General features: G+C 32.7%; 1 protein-coding gene across 1 annotated transcript in view; it reads left to right on the top strand.

Annotated features, from left to right (window-relative positions):
- The window catches only part of LOC149415302 (uncharacterized), a 130,977-nt gene that overhangs the window by 88,699 nt on the left and 14,734 nt on the right, over nt 1-27,544 (top strand). The window contains exon 2 of the mRNA XM_089642274.1: nt 18,802-19,916. Coding sequence (XP_089498400.1) covers nt 18,836-19,916 — 1,081 coding nt within the window. The 5' untranslated portion in view covers nt 18,802-18,835. The remainder of the gene's footprint in view (nt 1-18,801; nt 19,917-27,544) is intronic.

Genomic DNA, 27,544 nt, shown 5'->3' with positions numbered 1-27,544 from the left:
TATTCCAGCTCAAATTAACACTAAACTAGAATGTCGTATTCTATCCTGCATCATTACTGACCTAGAATGTCGTATTCCAGCTCATATTAACACTTAACTAGAATCTCGTCTTCCAGCTCATATTAACACTGGACTGAAATAACGTATTCATATTTATACTTACCTAGAATGTCGTATTATAGCCTTAGATTAACTAAAAGGGGAGATAGGTTTTGAGACAACGAGTGTGGTTTCACTGAGCTGGGTCTAGTGGATAAACTGGTGATTTACTGCGTTTAGTATCACACATAAGTTCGTCGGTCAGACAAGCTGTCACCGGCTGCCACAAACGCGTCGTTCTTGGCGCTTTTTGTGAAAAAATGCCTTCTTGTGCATTTGAGATGTGCACAAATCATTTTAGAGGGAAAAACAAATATGCTGGAGTTTCTTTCCATTCGTATGAACTCAAAAATCACTTATTATTTCTTTAAATTCAATTATTCATAATGGTTTTGGAATAAAATAAAGTGAGATGGCGAACTCAAAACAGAAGAGTATGAAAGACAACCTAGTGATAGTACGTCTGTACTGTAATATGTTCTTCAAGAAGTAGAGCAAAAGCGGCCCACTGAAGGGCGGGCGTATGCGCAGCGAGCAGTCTGAGCATGTCGTCGCTCGCTTGTGACGCCGGGGACATGCTCGCCCGTCAGTGGTCCGCTTTAAGCTCGTAACTGGTGTCGCGAGGAGACAAGAGAAACGAGGAGCGTTTGTAATTATATAGCCGTTTCACCCGTACACACATTATTTGAATAGCTATCTCTTTCTAATGTGATCCGTTTATTTACCTATGTGTAATGTTATTTGAAGCCATTTCATGTATTTATACGAATTATTCGATGCTATTCTTTTCCCGTGCGTTTCGTTATTTGATTTCAATCTTGAAACAGGAACGTTTTACATTTTTGTTCGATAAGTTTGAACATAGAGCGTTTTTGTATATATTTAAATGATTTTAACTCATATTTACACTCAACTATAATGTCGTATTCATATTTTCACTAACCTAGAATGTCGTATTCTAGCTCATATTTCCCATGAGCTAGCAATCGGCATCCTTCCCAATTAGGATATCTTCGGTCTCAGGAAGCTTTCGGCAAAATAGGTGAAAAAGTATGACCGGAAGAGAGCATTCGATAAAAGAAACGAGACGAAGAACTGCCTGCGAATTTAATAACGCCAAAGGCCTCTTTCAGGGGAGCTTCCGCTAGAAGGAAATGAAAATATTACTTTAGTGCTTTAATTACGGAGGAGGAATAAAAACTACTGATTGTAGATTTTCTGAAATGGAGTTAATAGGCTAAAATAAGAATATTTCATCTTATAGACTGGGAGCTTTATTGTTATTTTAGAATAATGTTTTACATAATATAATTATGCATGATGTTTCCTGTTTGTGGCTAAGAGGGAAACTCTTTAACTTTGTGCTTGCGTTCTCGGTAATGTTCGGAATTTTTTCATATAAATAATGGATTTTATCAAAGCAAAAATATTTATCTAATTTAACATATTTTTATCGGGTTGATGTAATTATTTCATATCCCCGGGTATAATGGCTATGTTTCGTCAAGGCAAGAAATGCGGAAGAACTTTTTGGTTTTAATCTCGGATTATTAATAGATGTTGTAAACATCGGACTTTCACATGTTAAAAAATATTATTTATTAATGATAAAAATTAATATAAAAAAATGAAAAACTTTGAGTTGATTTTACTAGTATTTACAATAAAAGTAGTCGTTATTATTAACGATTGCTTTCGGCTTTTGCTTTTATCTTTTATATTTGTCAGTACGAAAATAAATTCAAACGTTATTAAAATAATAACTCTCGTTTGCAAACGTTATTATTCTACTATTTTTAGAATATTAATTCTTGTCTTTTAACTTTATTGACCTTTTAAAACGTTTATTAACTCTTACGGAATTACTAACAAAGGTGGTGGTGGATTAATAAACAATCGTGTAGGTGAGAACCATACTAATTAACTAAAATTGTCTAAACTGATATTTAACAGCAAATTATTAAAAACAATATAATGATTATTTCAATTACAACAATATCCAAAATATTGGCATTTTGAATACATTGTTTCTTTTTACAGTAACCCCAGTATTTCATCTTTTTACAGTAACCCCAGTATTTCATCTCTTTACAGTAACCCCAGTATTTCATCTTTTTACAGTAACCCCAGTATTTCATCTTTTTACAGTAACCCCAGTATTTCAACTTTTTACAGTAACCCCAGTATTTCATCTTTTTACAGTAACCCCAGTATTTCATCTTTTTATAGTAACCCCAGTATTTCATCTTTTTACAGTAACCCCAGTATTTCATCTTTTTACAGTAACCCCATAAAAGAGAGGAAGTTCTGAAAAGGTAAAGGGAATCAGAGTTGGGTAAGTTGGGTGGAATAAAAGTGTGTCCAGGAGTGACAGACATAAGAATATAACCCTCCCACTGAAGCAACGATGCAAGGCGATTTTTTAAATACCAGTTGGAGAGGTCTAAAGGTCTCCCCAATCCATCCTCTCTCATTCAGGCACGCCACGCAGCTGATGGACAGATGATTCCTGAACACACCTCACCCGATGAACCCGGGCATTCCTGCTTAGTCATGAAACGTAGCAAAACACTTTGAGAGCCCTATGGCAGAGGTGCTGGTTATCCAATAAATGGTTATTGGGGCTGCGGTACTCAAACCCGCCTCCTAAATTGTTAGCGTTGATTTATTGTATTTATTTTTACTTAATATGGCACTTATGTTCTTAAAAAAAACTTTTTTGGAATTTAAATTAAAAAATAATATGTATGAAGTCACTTAACTTTTTCAAGACTGGAATCTTATATTTCTTTGCCAGTACAAAACGTTTCCAGCAAAACAGATTTTTTTATTAAGAGTTCGAAATAGAAATTAAAGTCTTTATTCAACTTGCAACTAAAATACTGTTTAACGGGTAGAAACTTTTTTTGTTAGAAAAGCTGCTAGAGTTTTAACAAACAAATGCAATCAAAGTTAAATAATGAAGCTTACATTATTAGCTACTAAGTAAATTAAACAAGTACGACATAGTGTAAAACAAACACAATTACTAAATAAAATACCCTGAGATACGAAGCTTAATTTTTAAGAGTTTCTTAAAACTGGCTGATGACTTGCACGACTTAATTGAACAAAACATAATATGTAAAATTAAGTCATTGTGTATCTGATAGTATTAATACTCTTGCGTCTGGACGATGTAGGCCCTCTGATTGGTCAAATTTAAATTGTTTGTTTCGGTTAAATTCCGCTAAAAATTAAGACACGATTTCATAATAAAATAAGATCGCCACATAATAATACGAGATTTCTTCAAAATCATCGTTTCTGCTCATATAAATTTTGGATAATATCAAAGAAAATATGTTTTAGAAAGTTCATAATCCATTGGATTAATTACATTACAGTGAAAATTATCCACAGTTACGTGATTATGTTTGACGTTTATAAAAAAATCACGCGTTTCTTCAATGGCCGATACGCACGGCTATAGATTAGTTCGCCGACAGAGCGCACCTCTGGCGGTCTAAAAACGAACCAAATGAATGCCGCAAATATTTAAATATGCAGCTCACAATATTTGACCTCTTACGATTAACAAGCTTTTAATAAGAAGATTTCTTCTGGAAGCTTATCACTTTGTAATGGCATTTTTCATTATTATTTATATTTTTTTTTGTTTATTAATTATATCTGATTTTATATTGACATGTTTTCTAATTTCTAAAATTTCAAAATTATTTATTTGCGATGCTTTATATCCTGAGTGAAGTATTTTAAGACCTGAATTTTTTATCGAAAGTGTGATCATTATTCAAAAGATGATTTGCAAACTCAGATTCACTATTTCCATTTAGAGCCCTGCGATATTCTTTAGTTCTGACTTCAAAATTTCTATTGGTTCTACCTTTGTAAAAGAAATTACAATGATCCCAGTTGAGTTTTTAAACTCCTAATATTTTTGTTCGAATTTTGCTATCTTTATTATTAAGAATATATTTCTTCATTGTTATTAGTGTAAAACGCCAGTTGAATAGTACCAGGATTGTTTTTATATATAATTTTAGAAGTATCGTTATCCACAAACAGAATTCTACGCCATTGTTTATTTCTATCTTTAAAAAGACCGTTTGAAGAGAATATGTTTAATTTTTTTATTTAGTATTTCAACTATCAATTTTTTAGAATAACCGTTATTAAATGCTATTTGTCTTATGGATATATTGTTTTATAGTTGTATGCTATTTTTTTTTCAGGTCTTAAAATACTTCACCATAAATAATTTTGAAACGAGGAAACATTTTAATATAAAAGCAGATATAATTAACCAGAATTTTTTTATAAACTCTCTTTTAAATATTTTCCCACTCAACTGGTCTTTCCCGTCTAACGATATTGTAATTCCTAATTATTATAAACCCAGCCTACTCTTACCCCTCCCCCCCTCCTTCCACTTCTTCTTTCCCAATTGCAATCTATATTTAATTTTTGACTTCGGTGTATACACAATAAAATGTATACATTATATTTATTTATTTATTGGACAATTTACATAGCGCCGCTTTCGTGAGATATCACCTCAGGGGTGCTATATTGTAATAATCTACCTTTATATATAGATTTTTACTCTCCTGATGATGTTGTATATATAATCTAACTTTAAACTTTATTAGATACAGTAACAGTTGTAGGTAAAGAATTACCACCAGTTGGAGTAAAATTAACACCTATTAATTAAACCGACTGCTAATCTCATCGCACAATTACCCTCCTTTTATTCATAAACACGGGTACAATTAATTAATATGTAATAATCTATTATTTAAGTCAACTTTGTTATAACTATCTTTGATTGTGACAAACCAAACGATATTGATTCAACTTATAGACATTGACGGTTGTAACACATATTTAAGCACTGCAAGTCTCCTATGAGCTAATTATATTAGGTACCTAAGATAACAGTTAATATCAGTTGTAGACATGTAGTCAATAATAGTGTTTCATTTCAAATAATCCATCACAAATACGTAAAATTTCATTTATTCAAACAGCTGTCATTCTTATTATGCGTAAATTTAGCATGTTATTATTAATTAACTCCTTCCTGTACCGTGTTTTAACAATATATATACTCACCCTCTCTCTGTGAATGTCCTAATATCTATCTATTAAATGTAATTGTTGTTAATATCACTTAAAATGGGCGAAGCCCAAACAAGAGCCGCCCGCAGGGCCTAGCAGAAAAAAACCCGCGGAGCGGGTTTTTAACTGCTAGTTATGTATTATTAAACTATCAGAGGAAGCTACAAGCCAAAAATGTGTATAAATCGCTTGACAAACGGAGTCTAGAAACCTTCGATTTCAAGCAAAAAACTGGTTTTTATTTATTTTGTAAATAATTTAATAAGAAAGCAAAAAATTTAATCAAATGAAACTGTCACAGATAATTTAAGCTATAATACTGTATTTTTTAAAAGTTGTTTGCTTTACGCGTTCATACATTTTTTAGTAGTTTACATTTATATTTTTTTATTGAGTAATTTATTTTTTTAATTGTATTCTAATCAAGCGAAGCGATAGGAAAACCTTCAATTTATCTGAATCATATTTTTTGGTATTCATAATGTACACCAATTCCTTATAAAGATTAATCAAAATAGTCATTAAGCATTAAGTTTCGCACTCCACTCATTTTGCAGATGCCATTCAGATAAAAATTGAGCTTAAACAAGGTATTTGTTTAATTAGTAAGCCGATCAGTGCCTACTTCCAAAAATATTACATAAAATCTGTTGATGCACCATCTACTTGAATTAAGTGCCATTTTTAAATTTTGAGAGTTAAAAAAAGTTTTCCGTTGAAAGCTAATTCTTATCTCATTAGCTTTTAATTATGTTTAGCTAAATAACACATCAGTGATTATAATCGTCTATTATACTTACTTTAGTGCTACTATTTTCAATGAGTAAGATTACGTAATAAATGTATCCATCTTACATTTTGAAGTAAACACACACTTAGAATGTAAGACACGCATCACAATAAAATAATATCAAGTCTCAATAATATTGTGTTTGTTCCTTTTGGTTCATGTGTTAATAAAGAAACCTGCCTCAAAGCTGGGTGGTTAGTTTAGGTTAGGTTAGACACTTAGTATTACGCATATGTCAAATTTTTAAGGCGTCATATGCCAGCAACCTCCATGTCATTAAACCTCTCTGCCACACTAGTTAGAATGAAATGCCAGTAGTAAAGATTCAAATACAAAGCGCAGTGGAAAATTGGATATTGCACCTTCCCGTTTCTCCGACACACTTTCTACAGTCAAATGGCTAGTGATTGCAACGGGTTTATTGGTTACGACCGAAGTCTTTTAATCCATATTTTTGTATAGGTAGAGCGGATGAAAAGAAACAGCTTTAAACTAGCGCATACCCGTGAAAAATCACGGGTTATTATAATTGTAGGGTTCGTGAAGCTATAAGTATTTATTAAAAAATATACTTGCCGCAGTTCAGGAACATTGCCTGTCATAATAAGAAATTTTCCTTTCGAATGTTAGTAAACTTGAAAAATTATTATGTCTATTTGTGATATTATAAAAATACAAGACACTATACTATATATTCATTCTAGTCGAACACAAATGATAGCCAAATATGATTTAAGATTTTCACGGCCAAAAGTATTTTGAAATGAAAATAACTATAATAAATGAAATAACTATATGAAAATATGTCCACTGGACCAGTTCAGTGAAATAACGCATCTCAGTAACGTATATTCACTCAATAAATTCATCTGTAAACATTAAAAAAAACACATTTTTTCGAAAAAAGCATTACAAATTAATAAAATTACTTTTGTATATATTTTATCGATTGTTTCATATAATTTATATACTTATTATCAGTTCCAAGTTTGAAAATTAATAATTTACTGAACTTCAATTATGTTACGTATTACGCAGGAAGACTTCACATTACCCATGCACCAACAACCGAAATGAGTAAATTCAATAATAATTAAAACTATTAGAGCCGACTTTTTTTGTATATTTTTTTCACCGGGGAAGTTTAAATTTACTCTTACTCTTTTACTGATTAGTGATCGATAATAACTTTATATTTTTGTATGAATTTCCCGTAGTTTGATCATAGCTTCGAAATCAGAAATGGCTGTCAATTAACAAATTCTGCTACAAAATCAAAATTAAATAACCGGTTTAACATATTAAAATATTATCATAAATTTTAATTTCGGTTTTGAGTCTGTCTGTGGGTGATTGTAATTTTTAAAAATTGAATCTGAGTGTGACCAGAATTGAGACAATCAATAAAGTACCTACCTTTAGTATAAATATATATATATTTTTTTACAAGAAGATTACTTTAATTCTATATTTGAAATTTTTGTTACTTTTGTTTATCTTTCTTAAGCTGAACACACACGGCAAAGCCATTTGGCCCGACCACGAAGGTTAATTTATTGGATATTTCTTTTCACAATTTGGGAGGTGGGTTTGGGTACCACTAGCCCAGGAACCATTTATTGGATAACCAACACCTTTGTAATATGTCAACCAAAGTGATTCACTACGTTTGATGATTTAGTAGGGGTGCCCGGGTTCATCGGGTAAGGTGTGTTCTGGATGCGCCTGCCCACCAGATGCGCGGCAGGTTTCGGGAGACCCTTTGACCTCTTCAACTGTTCTTCTCGACCCATTGCTTTGCACTACAGCGGGAGGGATAGATTCATACGTCCGTCACTCATGGACAAACTGACTCTCAGAAGAAAAATGAAAAAAAAATTACATGTAAAAGACCAGCTGTGTGTGAAAAATCTAAATAAAATTGGTATTCAAAATTTTTTTTTATTATTTTAAATACATAAACGGCTATACTGCCTTTTATAAATAAACATATAATAGAGTACAAAAGTAAGAAAAATAATATCATTGCATAATAGTACATAGTTTTAAAATTAAAAATTACATTCAATTATTTTGTGTATCACAACCAAAAATAACAAAAAAGAACAATGAGAAATATCATCATTTCATTTCAACATGTCCATATTGCGTATATAAAGTTACATTATGGAAAAATAATTTTTGAGTGCATGTTTATATTGCGCTAATTTTAAGAAATAAATGTCGCCGATGTTAGCATGTTCATTTCCCAAAATGTGTAATCGACTGATTGGTGAGTAAAAATGTGATAATGTATGTGTATGTATTATAATAATGTGATATAGGTAAAGAGAATATGTATTTTTCTAGAGCATCCAAAACAAATTCACTTATGGGAATACCGCCATACCATGGAGGAATCTTTCCTCCGAGAGCCATACTGTTGACTCGAATTCATACTCACATACCGAGGGTTAGAATCATAGGGGCCTATCTACAAAAACGCAGATTTGAGATATAAAATAAAGATTGGAATGCTTATATTCTAAACTTTAATAATAAAAAGCGATTAACAATTTTTTTTTGTAAAAAATCATAATAAAAATCCTCATAGGAATTTCCCGTGCTGAAAATTTCATTTACAATGTGTAAAATTCAGTAGTATGTATAACAAAACTGTATCTCTTAAACTGTATGGACGAGATAGAGCTTCGTGTCACTGACAAATATGATTATGGCAGTACCAAAACGTAGCTACACAAACTCAAAACACCACTTTTTGTAGTTAGACCCCTGTGATCCTAAGCCCCCAATAATACGATAGGGATTGCACGACTGAGCCGGTGAGTCATTGGCTCAGGGATTTGCCACATACGGTCTAGTCGAGCCACGGCTCTTTGGCTCGGTCGGTGGGTTTTCGACACACCGAATATCAAACAAAGAACTCCGAGCCACACACTATGAGTTATGGCATGGCGCGGGGCTATTTGTTGCGTTGGATCTGCCGTGTTTGTCCAGTTTAAACGACAAGTAGTAGTCAGATCAGGTGATTTTTTGAAGGTTTGCGATATTTCCATTTTCAAGAAAACGTTATTTACTAACTAACTAGATTTACTAACATAAATATAATAAGTTCTCATGGGTCTTGGCTAGAAGGTATGTTTTATAAAACTATAACATTAATTTCTAGTGTAAAAGACGAATATAAAATGACTTATATTGTTCTCAATTTTTAATATTATTTCCAACTTTTTTAAATAAAACAGCGTCAATATTATGTAAAACTTCGTGAGGCAGCTCCATAACACCTATAAGCTGACTACCTAGGCATATAGCCACTCAGCGAACGAACCAGCCGTATAATGTCCAAATTAAAATAATGAAATTCTGTCACGAGATGGTTAGGGGCAAGAGAAGTACCCTCATCAAGCTGAGAGCAACAGCTTCGGGCCCCACGGCTGGCTATAGACAGACCCTCAAATTGTAATTTAATATCTGGCGATAATAACTTTCATTCGGCCCCCGTAACTGGTGAAAAAGGGCGGAAAATCAAGGGAAAATGGCCCACTCGCTTTGAGATTTTGTGTTGGCAACACATTTCCATACAAATGCAGGGAATTTGGCTGTTACTTTTTTCAAGTACCTGCTCTTCTGCCTTCTAGCTCGCTACAGGTACTCTTGCCACTCTTTGAGGATTTTTCCACCTCGACTCATTTTCTTTACCTTTCCATAGGCTTTGATGAGGTTTAATTAAATAGCGAATAAAATTCTACGGCTCGAATGAAAAAGATTAGAATACCGTTTCGTTAGGCCGCGAGCTTCCTTTAGAAATTGATTGCGTTAGGAATGAGTCAATAAATGAATCTTGACGATTACTTTCGTTATTTAACGTTTTTGTATAGAATTTTTAATGTTGATTTAAATCAAGGATTTCGAATAATGTAAAGGTTGTGCTTGTAAATTAACATTTTAACATTTCACCAAATTAATGACCCATTGAGGCAATTTTCGTAGGCAAACCTTCGCGGAAAAACAATATCACGGTTGTGTGATTTTACCAAGTAGTTCAAATTTTATTTTAGTAAAATATATATTTTTATATAGCAGGGGAGGTAAATTTGATCATTTTTCAGTTCTTTTCGCTAAAATATGATGAAGGACCAAAGAGGGGAGAAGAACAGACGATTTGATGATAATACTATGTTATTATGGCTACCATGATATGATTTTTTTAAATAATTGAGATATTAACTTATTTGTACTCGGGCTTGGGTAATTTATAAATTTATATGGTATGCAATGCAAATTTTTCTCAAAGTGTGGACCTCTTTAAATTTATTTATTCATTTCCGCCCGTCGGGCTTTTATAAGTAAACATTAATTAAATTACATAGTACATTCAAAGAAACATAATAACATCTTTGTAGTATCATGAGAATAGCATCAAAATTATATAAAAAAATTAAATAGGAACAAAATGAATTAATATACATCAATACAACTAATGCAAAAGAGAGAGAAAAGAGAAAAGGTATCTGCTTGGAATAAATTACAAAAATCAATGTAAGAGAAAAAGTAAATTATAAACTAAATGTTTACATAAAAAATTAAGTTTCATATTGTATAATATAATAATGTTAGCGAAACAACACGTAATTTTTTTATTTTTTTTTATTTGGTACAATTTTTTTTTACATTTCAAAGTTTTCCAGTAATGTTGGCCTCACTGGGTGGCTTGCCCGTGCTGAGACCTTCATTTTATAATATGAAAATATAATCTAAATACAATCTACAATATAAGATAAAATAATACATTTAATTTATAATCTTGTGTGTTTGTGAGTGATGTGTGTTTATATTGGTTTTGTGTGTTACGTGTAGGTATTATTTTTATTTTATGTTATGACATTTTGGTAATATTGTCTTTTTTGTTTTTTAATCGATTTTTTTAATTTTGTGTGTGAATTTATTATTATTTTCCTCAATTTTAATTTCAATTTTTAGACTGTTGAAAGCTTTAATAGCATGGTATTGGTAGTGTCTTTGTCCAAAGCTTGAATTTACTGTCGGAGTTTTTATGTTTTCTTTGTTAATTAAATTCCATACTAAAATTTAACTAAGAATTTAATTAAATTTTAGTATGGAATAAATGATATTATCAAGGGAACTAAATTTATTTCCAAGCCTATGTAGCCTTTGAACTGGGGAATTAATAAAATGATTTTAGATGAATGAACAAAGAACAACTCAGGAAGTCTCGTTTTAAGATTTGGTACTAGGAAAGACATTGGCTTAGTTAAGTCAGGTGCGTCTATTAAATATTTGAATCTGAAAATCAATGTTAATACAAAATTTAATGCACATGCATTTGCCTTGATAATATATAACGTCGAAATGCGAAAATATCAGAATTTTTCTGAATACTTGTTCCGACATTGTGATTTTAATAAAAATAATAGTTGGATAATTTGTAGAGCGCCGTTTTTGTGAAAAATCACCTCAAGGGCGATATATACTCGTATTTTACTTAAAGTTTAACCGGAAACCTATTAAGTCATAAGTTAAAGGCCTGAAATCCCGTTTTTGACCGGATCGCCAATAATATGAAGAGATTCTTATAAAATTAGCAATACTCATTTTTCTCCGTGTGCGCAATAAAAGTGTGAAGATTTTATAACATCTCAAGCAAAATTAAGAAAGGTGAGCTCTAGTCAATTTGTTCCGTCTTATACTTCAATAACTTAAACGAGGACAAATTTTTTTGAAGCGCGGTTTAAAATGATTTTTGTTTACTTCGTTAAAACTAGGCAGATATGAAATATCAAATTTATATTTTTATTTATATCGTTTTTCAACCAAGTTGACGTCACGAGAGCAGTTGTCAATCTCAATCAATCAATCTCTCCATAATGATCCGCAATGGAACTACGATTGGGGTCGAATAACGTCATGGGCGTTTTGATTTGTAGTTTTTTTATCAATTGAACGAAAATGCAATTAATTTTTATTTTCAGAAACGATGTTTATTGAATATATAATATTTTTAAATGAAGCTTCTATCTACCAAAATCTGTTTCGAAATCTACGCGTTGCCCGCCCCTGTAACATAGAGTAGATAATATTATTATTTTACTGTGTTAAAATATCACGCAGAATGATAAATATCAGTTTTAATTATATTTGGTCCATTCCCTTTTTCATAAGTTGGTGGCGTTTTTAAAGTACTGCGCGCAAACATCACGTTGATTAATGATGATTATATGCAAAACAATTCAGTTTATTTTCAGTTACATTTTGGGGCAATTACGCTCAGCTATTTTTCGCGAACAAATCCGCGAAAAAAAGGACAATTGAGTCCACTCGATGAAAATTCATTTGTTTCACAATATTTTAACAATTTTATTAAATTGCATTTGTGCCGCTGAAAAACGTGAGTACGTTGGTGAAGTTACGTAAAAAAGCTCATGTTTATTATTTTATATATTGAAACGATTATTTTGGAATTGAACCGCTAACAATAACACTACTTATATTATAAATGGCGATAAAGTTTTATTTTCCGCTGGAAATCATCTAATGTTTTAATAAACGAAAGAACAAAATCGCCAAAAAATGTATTTTTTATTTTGCTTGTTTTACGATCATTTTATAAAATAAACCTTTTTTATCACACTAACCACAACTGAAAAAGAATTCGTAACCAAGGAGATTTTTAACTTTGAAGCACTTTTTACAGCCCTGATAATGTATTTTTTCCGAGTTTTTTAAAAGACTTAAAGATTAAAAAAGTGCTCGATTGTTTCAAAGGCTAAGATGTTTTTTCTTTCCAGTATTAAATAAATCGTCCAAAATAATTCTAAACGATGAAATTTTCAAACAAAAATCATGAAATTTTGTAGTGCTATGCCTTAAAGGTTTTTATTAAATCTCTATATATATATATATATATATATATATATATATATACGAAAACTGTCAGGCTACTACAATAAAAAACGGAGAATTCTTAAGCCAGCTGTGAAGTCAACACGTATAACACTCGTATTATTCCCATCTTTGTTATTAAATAGCTGTGTTTATTTGAAAACTGAATACATAATAGAATCTACTTCTTACATAAGTTACAGCTTTTTAGAAATTGGATTTCACATTATTTCATTTTACTTATGATAATGCAATCACTCGAGCGATAGCTACCCAAATTTAGATCGGTAATTTTTATAAATTTCAATTAGTTATAAAATTAAAGATCTTTTGAAAGTTATTTTATAAAACCTGAAAATATGAAAAAAACGGTGAAATCTACGGCGATTTATTGGCTTCAAAACGCAGCTAGTAGTTTATATATTTCCTTATTAATAGTTGGATGTACGATATTGATCAAATAGAATGGCCGTATCTTAAACCGAACAAGCCGAATATTAATAACATCACCCAGTGAGGCTACCGTTTATTTTTAGAACGACAAATTAGCGGGTTACGAATAACTTGAAAATATTTGAAAATCTCCTACTACCACCACAGAAAGCGGAAAATGTTGCCTTACAATTAGAGGCGCTACTGCGTACTAATATCTCGTCGAAATTTGTTCCACTATTAGAACAAAATAAAGGGTGCGTATTCGATAGTTAAAGTTCGAACGTTAGGAAAGTTGGAGGTCAGTTGGAGGTAAAAAAGCGGAACTTATTTTTTCGCTTCTTGTCTCATCTACATGTAATACATCAATGGTTTAGCTATTAAGCATTAATTTAGAAGTATTGTTATTATGGTATAATTTTTGTATAAGATTACCACCATAATAAGGGGACTTTTCTAGTTTGGTGAGTGTATTTTTAATAATAAAATAAATAATCCTCTCTCCTGATTTTTAAACTTATTTCCTGAAAACTTCTACACTATTATAGCGTATTTTATATTTAAGATCTAAGTTATCTAACATAAAGCAAACATAAGAATATTATAACCATTTGTCACATAAAATAATGTTCAAAAAGCATAAAAGGCAGACAAGTGTACAAAGAATACATTAAAACTCCGACGGTTGACACAAGCTTTGGACAAATACACCACAAATACCAAGAAAACCATACGTAAAATTTTTCACTCAAAACTAAATGTGAGTCCAAAAAAGTATTCAGATTCAAAATTAAAAGATCGATAAAATAAATAAAAAAATGGTAATGTGACCAAAATTTAAAAAAAAAAACACATAAACAATACCATTGCAATACGCGTTTCATTATTTATAACCGCAACCTCATTCATATTTGTGATTTTTTTTATTGCCGCCTTTATTATTTGATCTTTTATTATTTTGTCACAGTTTTACTATATTTTATTTTATAATTTCTTTTTTATTGAATTTTATTAAATCGTACCCCAGAATCGGCAAAGTACACAGTGAGGTTTACATTACAAAATAATGTTTGAAAATACAAAAAAATACCCATATCATAATCTTTTTTCGAAGCATACCTGTACCTATCTCATAGATAATTTTTTATATGCATAATTATGAAGATAAAAACCTGTCACCGACAACGTCGCACAAAAATTTTTATCAGTATTAATTTTAAAGTGGACATAAAATCAACCCGTAAATAAGTTATTTTACCATAAAATATATAAGGACTGAATCTCCTGGGACTGGCTTTTGTGAACTTTTAAAATATCTTTCGAAACCTATTTTTTTTTGGTTTGACTGAGGATTCAATCTTCCTCCCCAGAGACTGACTAAAATGAGTGATTCGTGCTATCGTTAATTGGGTGATAAGAGGATTAATTTTCACTTTCAAGATTCCACTTCAATCATTTATTCATTATTTGTACAGTGAGATTTGGAGCTTTTAAATAACCATTTGACTTGCAAAAAAATGAGACATATTGTTTGTTATAACATCAACTCAAAATTATGTCAAAATCATGCTTAATGTTTTCTGTAATTATTCAAATTATGAACTCTTCTAAAATTAATTTAATTTTTATTTTTTTAATTTTTTTTTAAAAAATTTTTATTTAGTAAAATATTATACATTTATATACATCATTTAAGAAATATTTTGACTGCCCAACTAGGAAGATTCCCGTTTTAGGATAGTCAAATTAGGATGAGTATTAACATTTTGATAAGTTGTTTGATCAGTATAGTATTAGAATAATAATGAAATAATAGGTATATTTACTTTTAACTGGTGCCTTAGCCTACTAACATATTTTGTATAAATATGAATAACAAAGAGAAGAAATAGAATAAAATTAAATATCCAATTAAATATAAGATTAGTTTAATTAAATTATTAGTTTTTGTTGTAGTTGTATTGTACCTACTCTTAAAGTATTAACTCAGCCAAAGATATGCTTGACATTCCAAATTAATATTTTAAAGTAATTTTTCATTGAAATGCAAAATCCGACTACATCATTTAATGGCGAAAGAGAAGTCTTAAATTTTCAGAAACAAACGTATCCGGAATTATTCGTTTCGCCATTTCTAACTCACAGACATCGTCTTCCGCCCAAAGGAGTAGGTACCATTATAGCCTACGGTTAATTCACCAGTTAAATACCTCAAGACGATTTATTAGTTTTCGCCAGAATTCACGACGCCATAAACCAGGCGGCGAGTAAATCATTTTGTCGTGAAAACTAATTCGGGAGTCGAAAACGATAATAATGACTTCCCAATAAATTGAGAGAGGCACTATAATGAATTTTAGAAACGCCAGATCTAAGATATAAACGGGTCTTCATTTGTATTATGAGTAATATCTACTCACTTAAACGTTTAATTAAGTTATTTCGCAAGATTAAAATGATTTAAAAATTTTACATTTCTCAAATAATAAATTAATTTGTAATGACAAATTACAATATGAATATTTTGGGTTGTACCATTGACTAATTAAAGGGTTGTACATTGTACATGATTTGGATTGTACCATTTACTAACCCAATGTGTTGTTCAGATTTGGATTGTACTATTGACTAATTCAATGGGTTGTACAGATTTGGGTTGTACCATTGACTAATCAAAGGGTTGTATAGATTTGGGTTGTACCACTGACTAATCAAAGGGTTGTACAGATTTGGGTTGTACCATTGACTAATCTAAGGGTTGTACAGATTTGGGTTGTACCATTGACTAATCAAAGGGTTGTACCATTGTCTAATTAAAGGGTTGTACAGATTTGGGTTGTACCATTGTCTAATTAAAGGGTTGTACAGATTTGGGTTGTACCATTGACTAATCAAAGGGTTGTATAGATTTGGGTTGTACCACTGACTAATCAAAGGGTTGTACAGATTTGGGTTGTACCATTGACTAATCAAAGGGTTGTATAGATTTGGGTTGTACCACTGACTAATCAAAGGGTTGTACAGATTTGGGTTGTACCATTGACTAATCTAAGGGTTGTACAGATTTGTGTTGTACCATTGACTAATCCAATGGGTTGTACAGATATGGATTGTACCATTGACTAATCAATGGGTTGTACAGATTTGGGTTATACCTATGACTTATCAAATGGGTTGTATAGATTTTCACAAATTCAAGAATTTTAAGATAGGTTGTTGCGAAGAATTTGAAAAATTCATAAAATTTCAAAGTTAATATTTAGGTTCTGAGAAAGTTCTATTAAAGTTCTGTCATTATCCTGTGAAACAACCGGCCGATGATGGAAAAAACAATTATTTATTTGTTCATATGAAGCAAATAGTTTATGATATGACATTTTAATTTAAAACAGAACCATAAATTAGTAAACACCAGTTTTATTTTTATGCTTAGTGCCGACCGGGTCTCACTGCAACCGTAGCTTCTTCAGGGTAGTACAACACTTAACTCAAAATAAACTAAAATCTAAAATTTACAAGTAATAACTCCAACCGTATGCGAATGCTTAATACATTTGTACCACATATTACTTATAGATTTTAGTAAGGCATTGTCATACCCTGAAGAAGCTACGGTTGTAGTGATCCGGGTCGGCATTAAGTAAAATAAAAGTGAATTTATCAAATAATAAAAGTTTTGTTTATTAAACTATTTTGTTTTCAATAAGGTGCAGTAGAATTATTATTTAAATAATTAAACCAGTTGGCATATAAACAACAATAAACCATATCAACGTTTTTATGCTAATATTAATAAATATTGGAATATTGAAATTAAAGTTTCCGCGAAACAAAAAAAAAAAGATACTGTAACGTTTATTTGTAGAACAACCGTTCCACTTTTTTATTAGAACCTTCGTCAATAAAACCATTTTGTTGGTTTAACCCGCCAACTTCCCATCGGGTCGGCTTGTTTAGCAATTATCCGCGGGTGAATAGGTAAAGGGGGAAAAGTATTTGTTCTTTTTGATTGGGAATCAGTTTCGCTACTGTTTGTTACGGAGATCACTTTCCATCGGGGTGCTTTTTATTGTTTCCAATTATAGAGGCCGTTCACCGTAATGGGTGCAGCCTGACCCGAGGTTGTGTAGGCAAAGGGGGTGTAAAAGCAAACCAAAAGTAATGAATATACTGCAAAGGGCTTTGATTCAGTATTTGCAACCAATTTAAAAATTTAACAAGCAACTTTGAATAAATAAAGTGCATTTTTATCTTTTGAAAGAATTTATTTTTTCATGTTTTCCATAAAACGGTTTTGCACTAATATATTTCGGATATTTGTACATTCGGTACATGTAAGTATAAAACGTTATGGGGGGCAGATTTATTATTTTGTGACATGTTAAAAAATAGTTGCTAAACCGTGAGTTGAAAATGTCAATGGTCAATGCAGAATCGTTAAGCAGTTGAGTCGCTCTGTTGATTGGCGCGTTCTGATAGGAAGAAGTCCAAGCTTTCGGAGTACGAAAAGGTGCATGATATCTCCCATGAGTAAACCTATTAGGTACTTAAAGATTAACCTCTTTTAATGAAAGTGGGATGTATGCTGTAGCATAATATTGTGAAATAATATTATGTGAAGCGGTTGAGATCCTTGACTACAAATCCAGATGTCACGGGTTGCAATCCCCTACATTATCTAAGAAATTTGATGAATTGTTCAAGTTCTGTAAAACAAACTGTAATCTGTGTGTATATTTATAACTGTTGTGTTATTTTGAATTTATGGTGACTTAGATAACTAACAAACTTTAACTGGTGATTCCTGTCATTATTTTGAGTTAAAAATTAATGTAGTTACCATTTTAATCTCATGTAAAAAAATTATAAGTTTTTTTTTTTAAATTTAACAAAGTTTTTCATTATTTTGATGTCACTTTTTTATATGAGTTTCATCTGATAATCCCGACCGTTTGGAGCCAGTGAAACTATGGAATTCCCAATTGGGGTATGTTATGAGGCTAAAGATAGTGGGAATGAGAATAAGGTGAGGAAGAGGAATGTGGGGGAGTACCTAGCCATTCAAATCGTCACGAAACACGGCTAAAGTCATTTCAAGCAACCATTCAATTCTGAATGACTGTATACATAAATAACACAATTTGATCAATAAAATTTATTTGCGCTCGTCGGGATTTGAACACACTACCTTCGGCTTGCTAGTCAAGAGCATTACCCCTCGACCACGGATACCGTCACTTAGCCGAGTAACCATCCAACAAACCGCCCCGATCCTAACTGTTCATCTCTTACTTTCGATTTATTACACCTTTTATTTTTATCCATACATTGTTTTGTGTTTTAGATAGATAATAAAAAAATCTACTTACCAAATTGATGTGATATACTTTGTATTGTAGTTTATTTTCGTTTTTTTGATTGTTTATTAAGCCATCTAATTTGTTTTGTTTCAGAATTCCCGCATTGAATTTGGATTGAGGCACAAAGATGAAAAATCGTCGCCACAATATGGAGCTGAGACATTCAAAAGTGTTCATCGTTACTGTTTGTTTAATTTTGGTGCTGGGAGTTGGGACAATAGATGCCAGACAAAGCGAAAAGCGTCGAAAAGATAAATCCACAACATCAGAGCGCCCTCAAACAACAAACATATGCGACATTTCAGATCGCGACTCAAAAGTTCATTGTTATTGCGAGGAGACTCAGGCTTACAGGAATGTGAGCAAAGCCGAGTGCTGGGTCTTCAATGGAGGTCTTGCTATCGATGATCCCATCTGGGAAGCTTTCAAGTCACAAAACCGCCTTCAAGAACTGTCCTTCAACGTCCGAGCTGATGGAGCACTTCTCTTCGTCCCAACTCGTGCCCTCCGTTTCATGCAAAGACTCAAGAAGCTCATCATAAAGTATGGAAACATAGATGAGATCTACTCTTTCGCATTTGCTAACTTGACTTCTCTGCGAGAAATTGTTTTATCCAGGAATAAAATTGTCGCTTTGGAAGCCAACGCCTTTGCACACTTACCCAACTTGACATCCCTCGAATTGGACGAAAACAGGATAGCAGAAATCGGTAAAAACTCGTTTGTTGATCTTCCCAGCTTAACAAAGCTGTATTTGACAAACAACAATATAAGCATCATTCAAGACGGAGGGTTTAGACACTTGGTACAACTTTTGGAACTCGAATTGGACAAGAACTCTATTGCAATTCTGAATAAGGCAAGTTTCGACGGGTTGGCGAATCTAAAAAGATTGGACTTAAGGACCAACCGACTCAAGATGCTGAACGATTTCACGTTCGCCGAGTTGTGGAATCTACAAGAGCTGTTATTGGATTCCAATGAGTTGATAGTTATTTCAGAGAGAGCTTTTGATGGATTGTCACAGCTGAAAACTTTGTCTTTGAGCGATAATCGGCTGACCGTGTTGACGAGTGGCTTGTTTGAAGGCGTGCGGGGATTGACTCATTTGGACTTACGACAAAACCGACTTCAAACCCTCACTGTTGACGATATCCGACCTATATTGGACAACCTCAAATTAGTTTCAAGTCTACTTTTATTAGACGGTGAGTAAAACAATTTATTTAATACCCTTTTTGGTTCATGTTATTCATAAAATTAAAATTCATTCAATTCATTCTCAAACAAAACTACATTTAATTTGAACAGAACTTCTTCAATAAATAAATTATGGTGGGATCAAACAACACGACATTTTTTTGACATTTTTATTAAAAGAAAGTCTTTACTTGTACATGACATATAATCACAATAATTATTAACATAACTTTCTCAAGGTTTAAAGTAAAAGCTCTCAAGAAACTTTGTGCTTTAAATTTAAAATATAGCTCAAATCTCATTAAATTTTTATGTTAAATACAGCGGCTTTGCGGAAAATTAACAGACTATAAGGCAATCTTAAAAAAAAAAATCACTCTTTATTTTCACTTCATTATCTCACTGCGCGTTGAAAAGCCAGACTTCCAATTAAAAATTAAACATGTAAACCAATCTTCTGATTCAACCAGTGATGATTCGTGGTCTTTTTAACTGATGGTTCGGAATATCAAGATAAGATATTATATGCATAGTGAGTTCCCTTATTTTTAATTGCAAGCCGCTTTTTCATACGATTGCACATTATTTTTTATGTAAACCACACTATATATATATATATATATATATATATATATATATATATATATATATATATATATATATATATATCAGTGCTGGTTCAGTCAGTAGCCAGGTAAAATTGGCTGGCCTCTAGGTTTTCAGCATCAATGGCTAATTCAGTCGGTATCCAGGAAAAATTGGCCAGCCTCCAGGTTTTCAGCATCAATGGCTAATTCAGTTGGTAGCCAGGAAAAATTGGCCTCTAGGTTGTCAGCATCAATGCAGCAGGGATTGGCCAGCCTCTAGGTTGTCAGCATCAATGCATCAGGGATTGGCCAGCCTCTAGGTTGTCAGCATCAATGCAGCAGGGATTGGCCAGCCTCTAGGTTGTCAGCATCAATGCAGCAGGGATTGGCCAGCCTCTAGGTTTTCAGCAGCACTAGCTAGTTCAGTCGGTAGCCAGAAAGTATTCGTCAGCCTTTAAGTTATCAGCATCTGTGGCTGGTTCAGTCGGTAGCCAGGTGGAATTCATCAGACTCTAGGTTGTCAGCATCAATGCAGCAGGGATTGGCCAGCCTCTAGGTTGTCAGCATCAATGCAGCAGGGATTGGCCAGCCTCTAGGTGATCAGCGGCACTGGCTTGTTCAGTCGGTAGCCAGCAGGTATTTGTCAGCCTTTAGGTTATCAGCATCTGTGGCTGGTTCAGTCGCAGGAATTCAGCGGCGGCATGGTCATTTGATTATAAAGGCCGGCACACGGAGACGCCCCATTATTGTAATGATTACAGATGCGTCTGGCTCAGCTGATAGAATGCCGGCAGTAAACAGCTCGTTGCACATAGTTGTAATCTTCAAAATGATTGTGCCGTGATGGAGGAACAGAAGCGACTACAGATTTCAGTACAGACTCAGGAATTTATAATTTTAAATTATAACAGATCGCGTTGTAACTGGAGGTGTTTTGTCCACTCGTGATAATTCTTGAATGCCCAATATTGTGTTTTTTAGCCATTTATAATTTCTCCTACAAGCGTTCTTGTGACGTCAATATCATCACAACAACTTGTTTACCGTTCCACACGCAGGTGTTTTTATGAGTCATCATCAGCTTGCAAAACAACATATTTTTATATTGCGCTCTAATAATTTCACCTAGTTACAGCTTTTGTATTATGATTTCGTTTTTGAAAATAGGGTTATCGAACTGTTTCATGATTGATCTAGTCTTTTGCCGCCTGGTAACAGATTGATGCATTTTTCAACTCGTAAATATTATGATTTGGAAAAGGAGGTAATAAAACTTGCAGGTGTGCAGCTTTAGCCACAATTGATATTAAATTCAATAAAATAATTTTCATGTTCGATACAATTCCAGTTGAAAGCCTAAAACAAACTAGATAAAGCCCCACACAATATTGCATGACTAACCACTTCAAAAAAATTAGACAAAATCTGTTTTACTAGTAACTTAAAGTTTAAAAAAATCTTTGCGGGCGGTGATGCCGGTGATGGCTCTGCCATTCTCGGTGACTGAATTTGACTGACTCGTCAAATTCAGGAGGTCGTGTAGCATCAAGCATTCTCTATCGCGGAGCACAAAGCTCTCTTTGTTTTGGAGTTGGTTATAAAATTTCACCATTAGGGGTATTGTGTTGTTTTGTGTTTCTGTATGAAGTATTTTGTGCTGATTCTATAACGTACAACACGGGAACATTGAGTTTCTATTTGGCTTTATTTTTCGTTAGCATAGATTTCAAAGATGGGAATCTAATGGCGCACTGTTTATAATGTGCTACTATTGTTATAACGCATCTTACAATCTTTTATGTAAGGGGGTTCATTTAAAAGAAAACCGCCGCTGGATTTAACATTTGTTTCTTTTGTATGATAAAATAAATACTCTGTTGTTTTGTAAAGGGACTATTAGATCTCGTTTGTCTGGAGCTCAATTTGTCGGATTCGTGATAGAAAATATATCACTATCGGGTTCTGGGAAGAATTTCCTCATTGTTATGGGGAACGATTCTCACTTAACCCTCCAGCCCTAACCAGTGTAAACTAGCTACTCAATAAGTCAAGCAATAAAGCTGAAAGAAACACGATTCTTTTTGTATCGAGAAGAAGAATTTATTGCCTCCTGCATCTTCAAAATGATTTACTATTATTGAATTGGTAATATAGTAATTTATTTGATGAAAACATTTGTTAAAAATCATTCAAAATATTTTTTGACGGACAATAATAACTTGCGTAGGGTTGTTTTCACGAAAAATAACCACAAGGACCTTAGTCAATTTATTGTTATCTTGTTTAATTTGTGGAACTCCCTTTTTATTAGAAGTTTTTTGAATATTAAATAATTAAAAAAAGGGTTTATTTATATCAATTTCTGCTGTTTGATTATCTACCGCTAGACAGCTGTTTCACCTTCTCGAGGCATTATAAAACTGTGGTGAAGCTTCTTATAGACGATATATTCATATGGTTCTTCAAACAAAAATACATAAATGAAGTGTTTTTATTTGGTTGTAGTTTCGACAAAGCCCACAATATATCGGTAAAGTGTGTAGATCTAAGTTATGATTATCCAGTCAATTTAGTTTAAAGGTATTTTCTTAGCTGGCAGTACTTACGTCGTATGACAGAGATAGTATGTCGGTTATACCCGAATGGTTACGAGTACAGCCGATGCTAGCCAATCCCTATGTAGCTAGTTGCGTTCCTTGTTAGAATAACTGATTGTATAAATATGTTAGATACGATAATAAAGTATTCGATGTCTTACAATAATAAAGTACTCGTAATCTTTGACAAACTAAAGTATTTATACTCAAGTGTTTTCCATGCTAAGAAGATAATTAAACAGTTAACCAATACATTACAATACTCAAACTTAATGTATCTCGGGACCTTACTCCGACAAACGAGAACGTATTCCAGCGTATAAATTAAAATTCTTCGTGTATCCAACATTTAGTAGGTACACAGTTAGTAACATGAAAACTCTTTTTTATGATCTGCTCGACTCTGAGACAGCAGTGTCAGCTTTGCTGTATTTACTTCCTCCTACATTATTGATATTTTCAAGATCCAGGTTAACTCCGTTTACAATAGGCTTCAAGTTCTCTTCCGCGACGTAAACTTTCCATAAAAGGATAAACTAAGAGAGAGTTGGAATAATTATTATGTTGAAAAAGACTGGAGCGGGATGAAAAGTCCAGGAAACTTGAGATGAATGACTAGAGACAGAAGCCGACGGAAAGTATTAACGAAAGAGGCCAAATTCCGAATGAAAGAAAATATTTTCTTTGAAGAAAAAGATGTACTGAAAATTCTAAACGAGACAGTAAAAAATATAATGTTCACAAGTAGGAATCGAACCCAGGATCTCTTGTTTTACCGGGATAGCGTCTTAAACACTTGACCATTGTGATCTAGTTATTAAATGTCATCTTGCCGTTTATTTCATACTATTAGGTTTTATAAATATGGCATATTATGACAAGTGATCGTTCAAAACAAAATTACAACAATACTCTTTTGACAGTACAAACATATTTTGATCTACTCCTGTCAAAATTAGACATTTAGGACGGGTTGTTTCGGAGAATTTGAACAATTCATCAAATTTCAACGTTCATTTTCATGTTCTGTGAAAGATTTTTTCAAGTTCTGTTTTTATTTCAGTTTTGTCAAGCAACTAGCCTACAATGATATAAAAACAGAACTTGAATAAGTCTTTCACAGAACCCGAAAATGAACGTTGAAATTTGATGAATTGTTCAAATTCTCCGAAACAACCCGTCCTTAAACTAATTACAGTGAATTATTACACATAAATATTATCGAATATTAACAAGCAGCACTTATTTACTAACATAGCAGTATTTAGCATTGGAAGAACTTGTGTACTGTGTCAACAAAAGCAAAAATAAATCATCGACTCCCAACAGTGATAAGCAGTGAATAGTGAATTTTTAAACGTTTCACAATGGATGTGCAAAATTTCATCTCCAAAGCAGAAATAGCTGTCAATGCCTTAATAAAGTACTTTTTGATCCGGCCAACAAATTTAACAAGGATCAAATCTCTAAAATTTCCCCAATTGCATGTGAAATTTTAAGTGCCATAAGTACCATGTCTTCAGCTGTAGCATCCAAAACTGCTAATTTAGAAGGTGAACTGCGTGCATACAAGGATATTAGAGCAAATCCTTCGCAAAACAATTTTAATATTTGCGAGGCAATTTCGGAAATGAATGAACAACAAGTGCGATCTAAAAATATTATTATTTGCAATGTGCCCGAAAGCATTAAGGCGACAGAAGCTGGCAGGATCTCGGATGACCAGGCAGCTGTCACCAGTATAATCGGTGTAATCGACAATTCAGCAAATGAAAATATTTCTAATTTTTATAGGGTTGGAAAATTATTAAATGACAAGCCTAAACCAATAAAAATAGAAGTACAAAATTCAACACAATCCAGAAATATTCTAAGCAAACGAAGTCTTCTCAAGAACAATGTTAGAATTTACACCGACTCAACACCGGCGCAACAAAAATTTCTGAACGATCTGAGGGTTCAGCTGGAAAAAAGGAAAGAAAATGGTAAAGATGTCACCATAAAATACATTAACTCCACCCCCCAAATCGTGCCAAATCGACCAAAAAACTAGGAAGTTACAAAAATATTCAAGAAATCCCACCTAACCGAACCAGAACCATAAAAATCTATTATCAAAACATCCGCGGACTGCGATCAAAACTCGATGACCTACAAGCAGCTCTACCCATCATCATGACATCATTATACTTACGGAAACCTGGCTAAACTCGGAAATCAAATCGACTGAACTCGGTCTTACTAACTACAAAGTATTTCGTTGCGACAGAAACGTCAGATCAAGTTCCAAGTCAAGAGGTGGAGGAGTTTTAATTGCAATAAAACAGAAGTTGTCAGCAAGAAAATTAACCACGAAACACAATAACATCGAACATATTTTTGTGCAAATAACGACTCCTCTCGAGAAAATTATATTTGGAACGGCCTATCTACCACCACTTTCTGACCCTCAGTCATATAGAAACCACTGTCAAGACATCGAAACAATTTCATCAAAATATCCTCACTCGAAAATTGTTATTCTTGGGGATTATAACTTACCAAACTTAATATGGAAAGCAAATAACTGTGGTCTCATCATAAACGAAAGTGAAAACGATCGTGCACGTGAAATTTTGGACATGGTAAACTTTCTAAACTTTCATCAACATAATTTTATATATAACAGTAACAATCGCTTATTAGACTTAGCTTTATCAAACTATCCTAAAATGTCTGTTGAACTCTCAAATGATCCACTTCTACCTATAGATAATCATCATCCTACCCTATACATTAAATTAAATATGACATGTGATAATGAAAGGAAACTTTCACAAAGCGTCCTAAACTTTAAACGAGCCGACTTCAACTCAATTAACTCCCATTTCTCAAATACAGACTGGTCTTTTTTATCCGTTGAAAGCGTTGATGAATCGTTAGATAAACTTTATTTATATTTTTCTAATACTATTGAATCCTATGTACCTTTTTACACACCAAGAAGCTATACCTACCCGGTTTGGTTTTCATCAGAGCTTACAGCCTCTCTTCAGCAAAAAAAGAGTCAACACAAAAAATTCAAACAAAGTAAATCCATAAATGATTATATAATCTTTAGCGAAACTAGGAAAAAATGTAAAGATCTTTCCAAACAATGTTACAAAATGTACATAACCTCTGTCGAGGACACTGTCTTTAAATCCAAAAACCTTTGGAAATTTCTTGAAAAAATGAACAAAAAAAACACAGACTACCCGCCAATAATGCATTTGAATGGAATCAGTGCAAACAATACACAGGATATTGTAAACCTTTTTTCAGACTTCTTCAAAAATGAATATGATGAAGACACTCCAGATGATAAAATACCCGAATACAAATTTAATATGACCACAAACTTAACAAACTGCCAAATCACACAAAAGTGTTGCGAACAAAAATTACTTTCCTTAGACACTGACAAATCCGCTGGCTTAGACAAAATTCCACCAATATTCCTCAAAACATGCTCTAATACATTATCTAAACCACTTACATTACTATTTAACCGTCTCTTGTCCCTTGGACATTTTACAGACCGCTGGAAATCTAGCTTCATTACACCGATCTACAAAAAAGGAGACGATACTGACATAGCTAATTATCGCCCCATTTGTATACAGTCAGTACTGCCAAAGCTTTTTGAAGCATTGGTCCTTGATTAAATCTATCCCAAATTAATAAAATTAATTAATCAAAAACAGCACGGTTTTATCAAAGGAAGATCCACCGCAACTAACTTAACGGTATTTCAAAACTTCATTATACAATCATTTGCAGAAAATAAACAAGTCGACTGTATATATACAGACTTTTCGAAGGCATTCGACAAAGTATCCCATAAACTACTAATCCAAAAACTATTTGCTCTAGGAATAAGGGATAACATGCTAAAATGGTTTAGTAGCTATTTGTCAAATCGTAAACTGTTCGTTAAAATAAAATCTTGGATGTCGAAAGCTTTCCGGGCTACCAGTGGCCTACCGCAAGGTAGTCACCTTGGCCCGGTTTTGTTCCTCATTTTCATCAATGATATAACCAATTGCTTCAACGATGTCGAGGTATTGCTCTTTGCAGATGACGTCAAACTATACAAGAAAATAACTGATATAAATCATTGCCATATACTACAGTCAAATATTAGTAAGTTTAGAGATTGGTGCGTTCAAAATAATTTATTTTTAAATGTAGTAAAGTGCAAAACCTTGACTTTCTTCAGAAACAAAAATCCTGTTTTATTCGAATATTCCATCAATAACATAGCTTTAGAAAGAGTCACGGAAATGAGAGATCTTGGAATTATTTTGGACGAAAAACTAAGTTTCACCAATCATATCCATCAAATTGTGAACAAAGGTATGAAAACACTAGGCTTCGTATTAAGAACAACTAAAAACTTTAATTCTTTGCAAGCCATTAAACTATTATACG

The sequence above is a fragment of the Hesperophylax consimilis genome, chromosome 18, assembly GCF_061612785.1.
Source record: "Hesperophylax consimilis isolate HC1 chromosome 18, BYU_Hcon_1.0, whole genome shotgun sequence".
Classification (NCBI taxonomy): Eukaryota; Metazoa; Arthropoda; class Insecta; order Trichoptera; family Limnephilidae; genus Hesperophylax; species Hesperophylax consimilis.
Note: the sequence above shows the minus strand (reverse complement) of the source record. Positions and strands in the feature narration are given on the sequence as shown.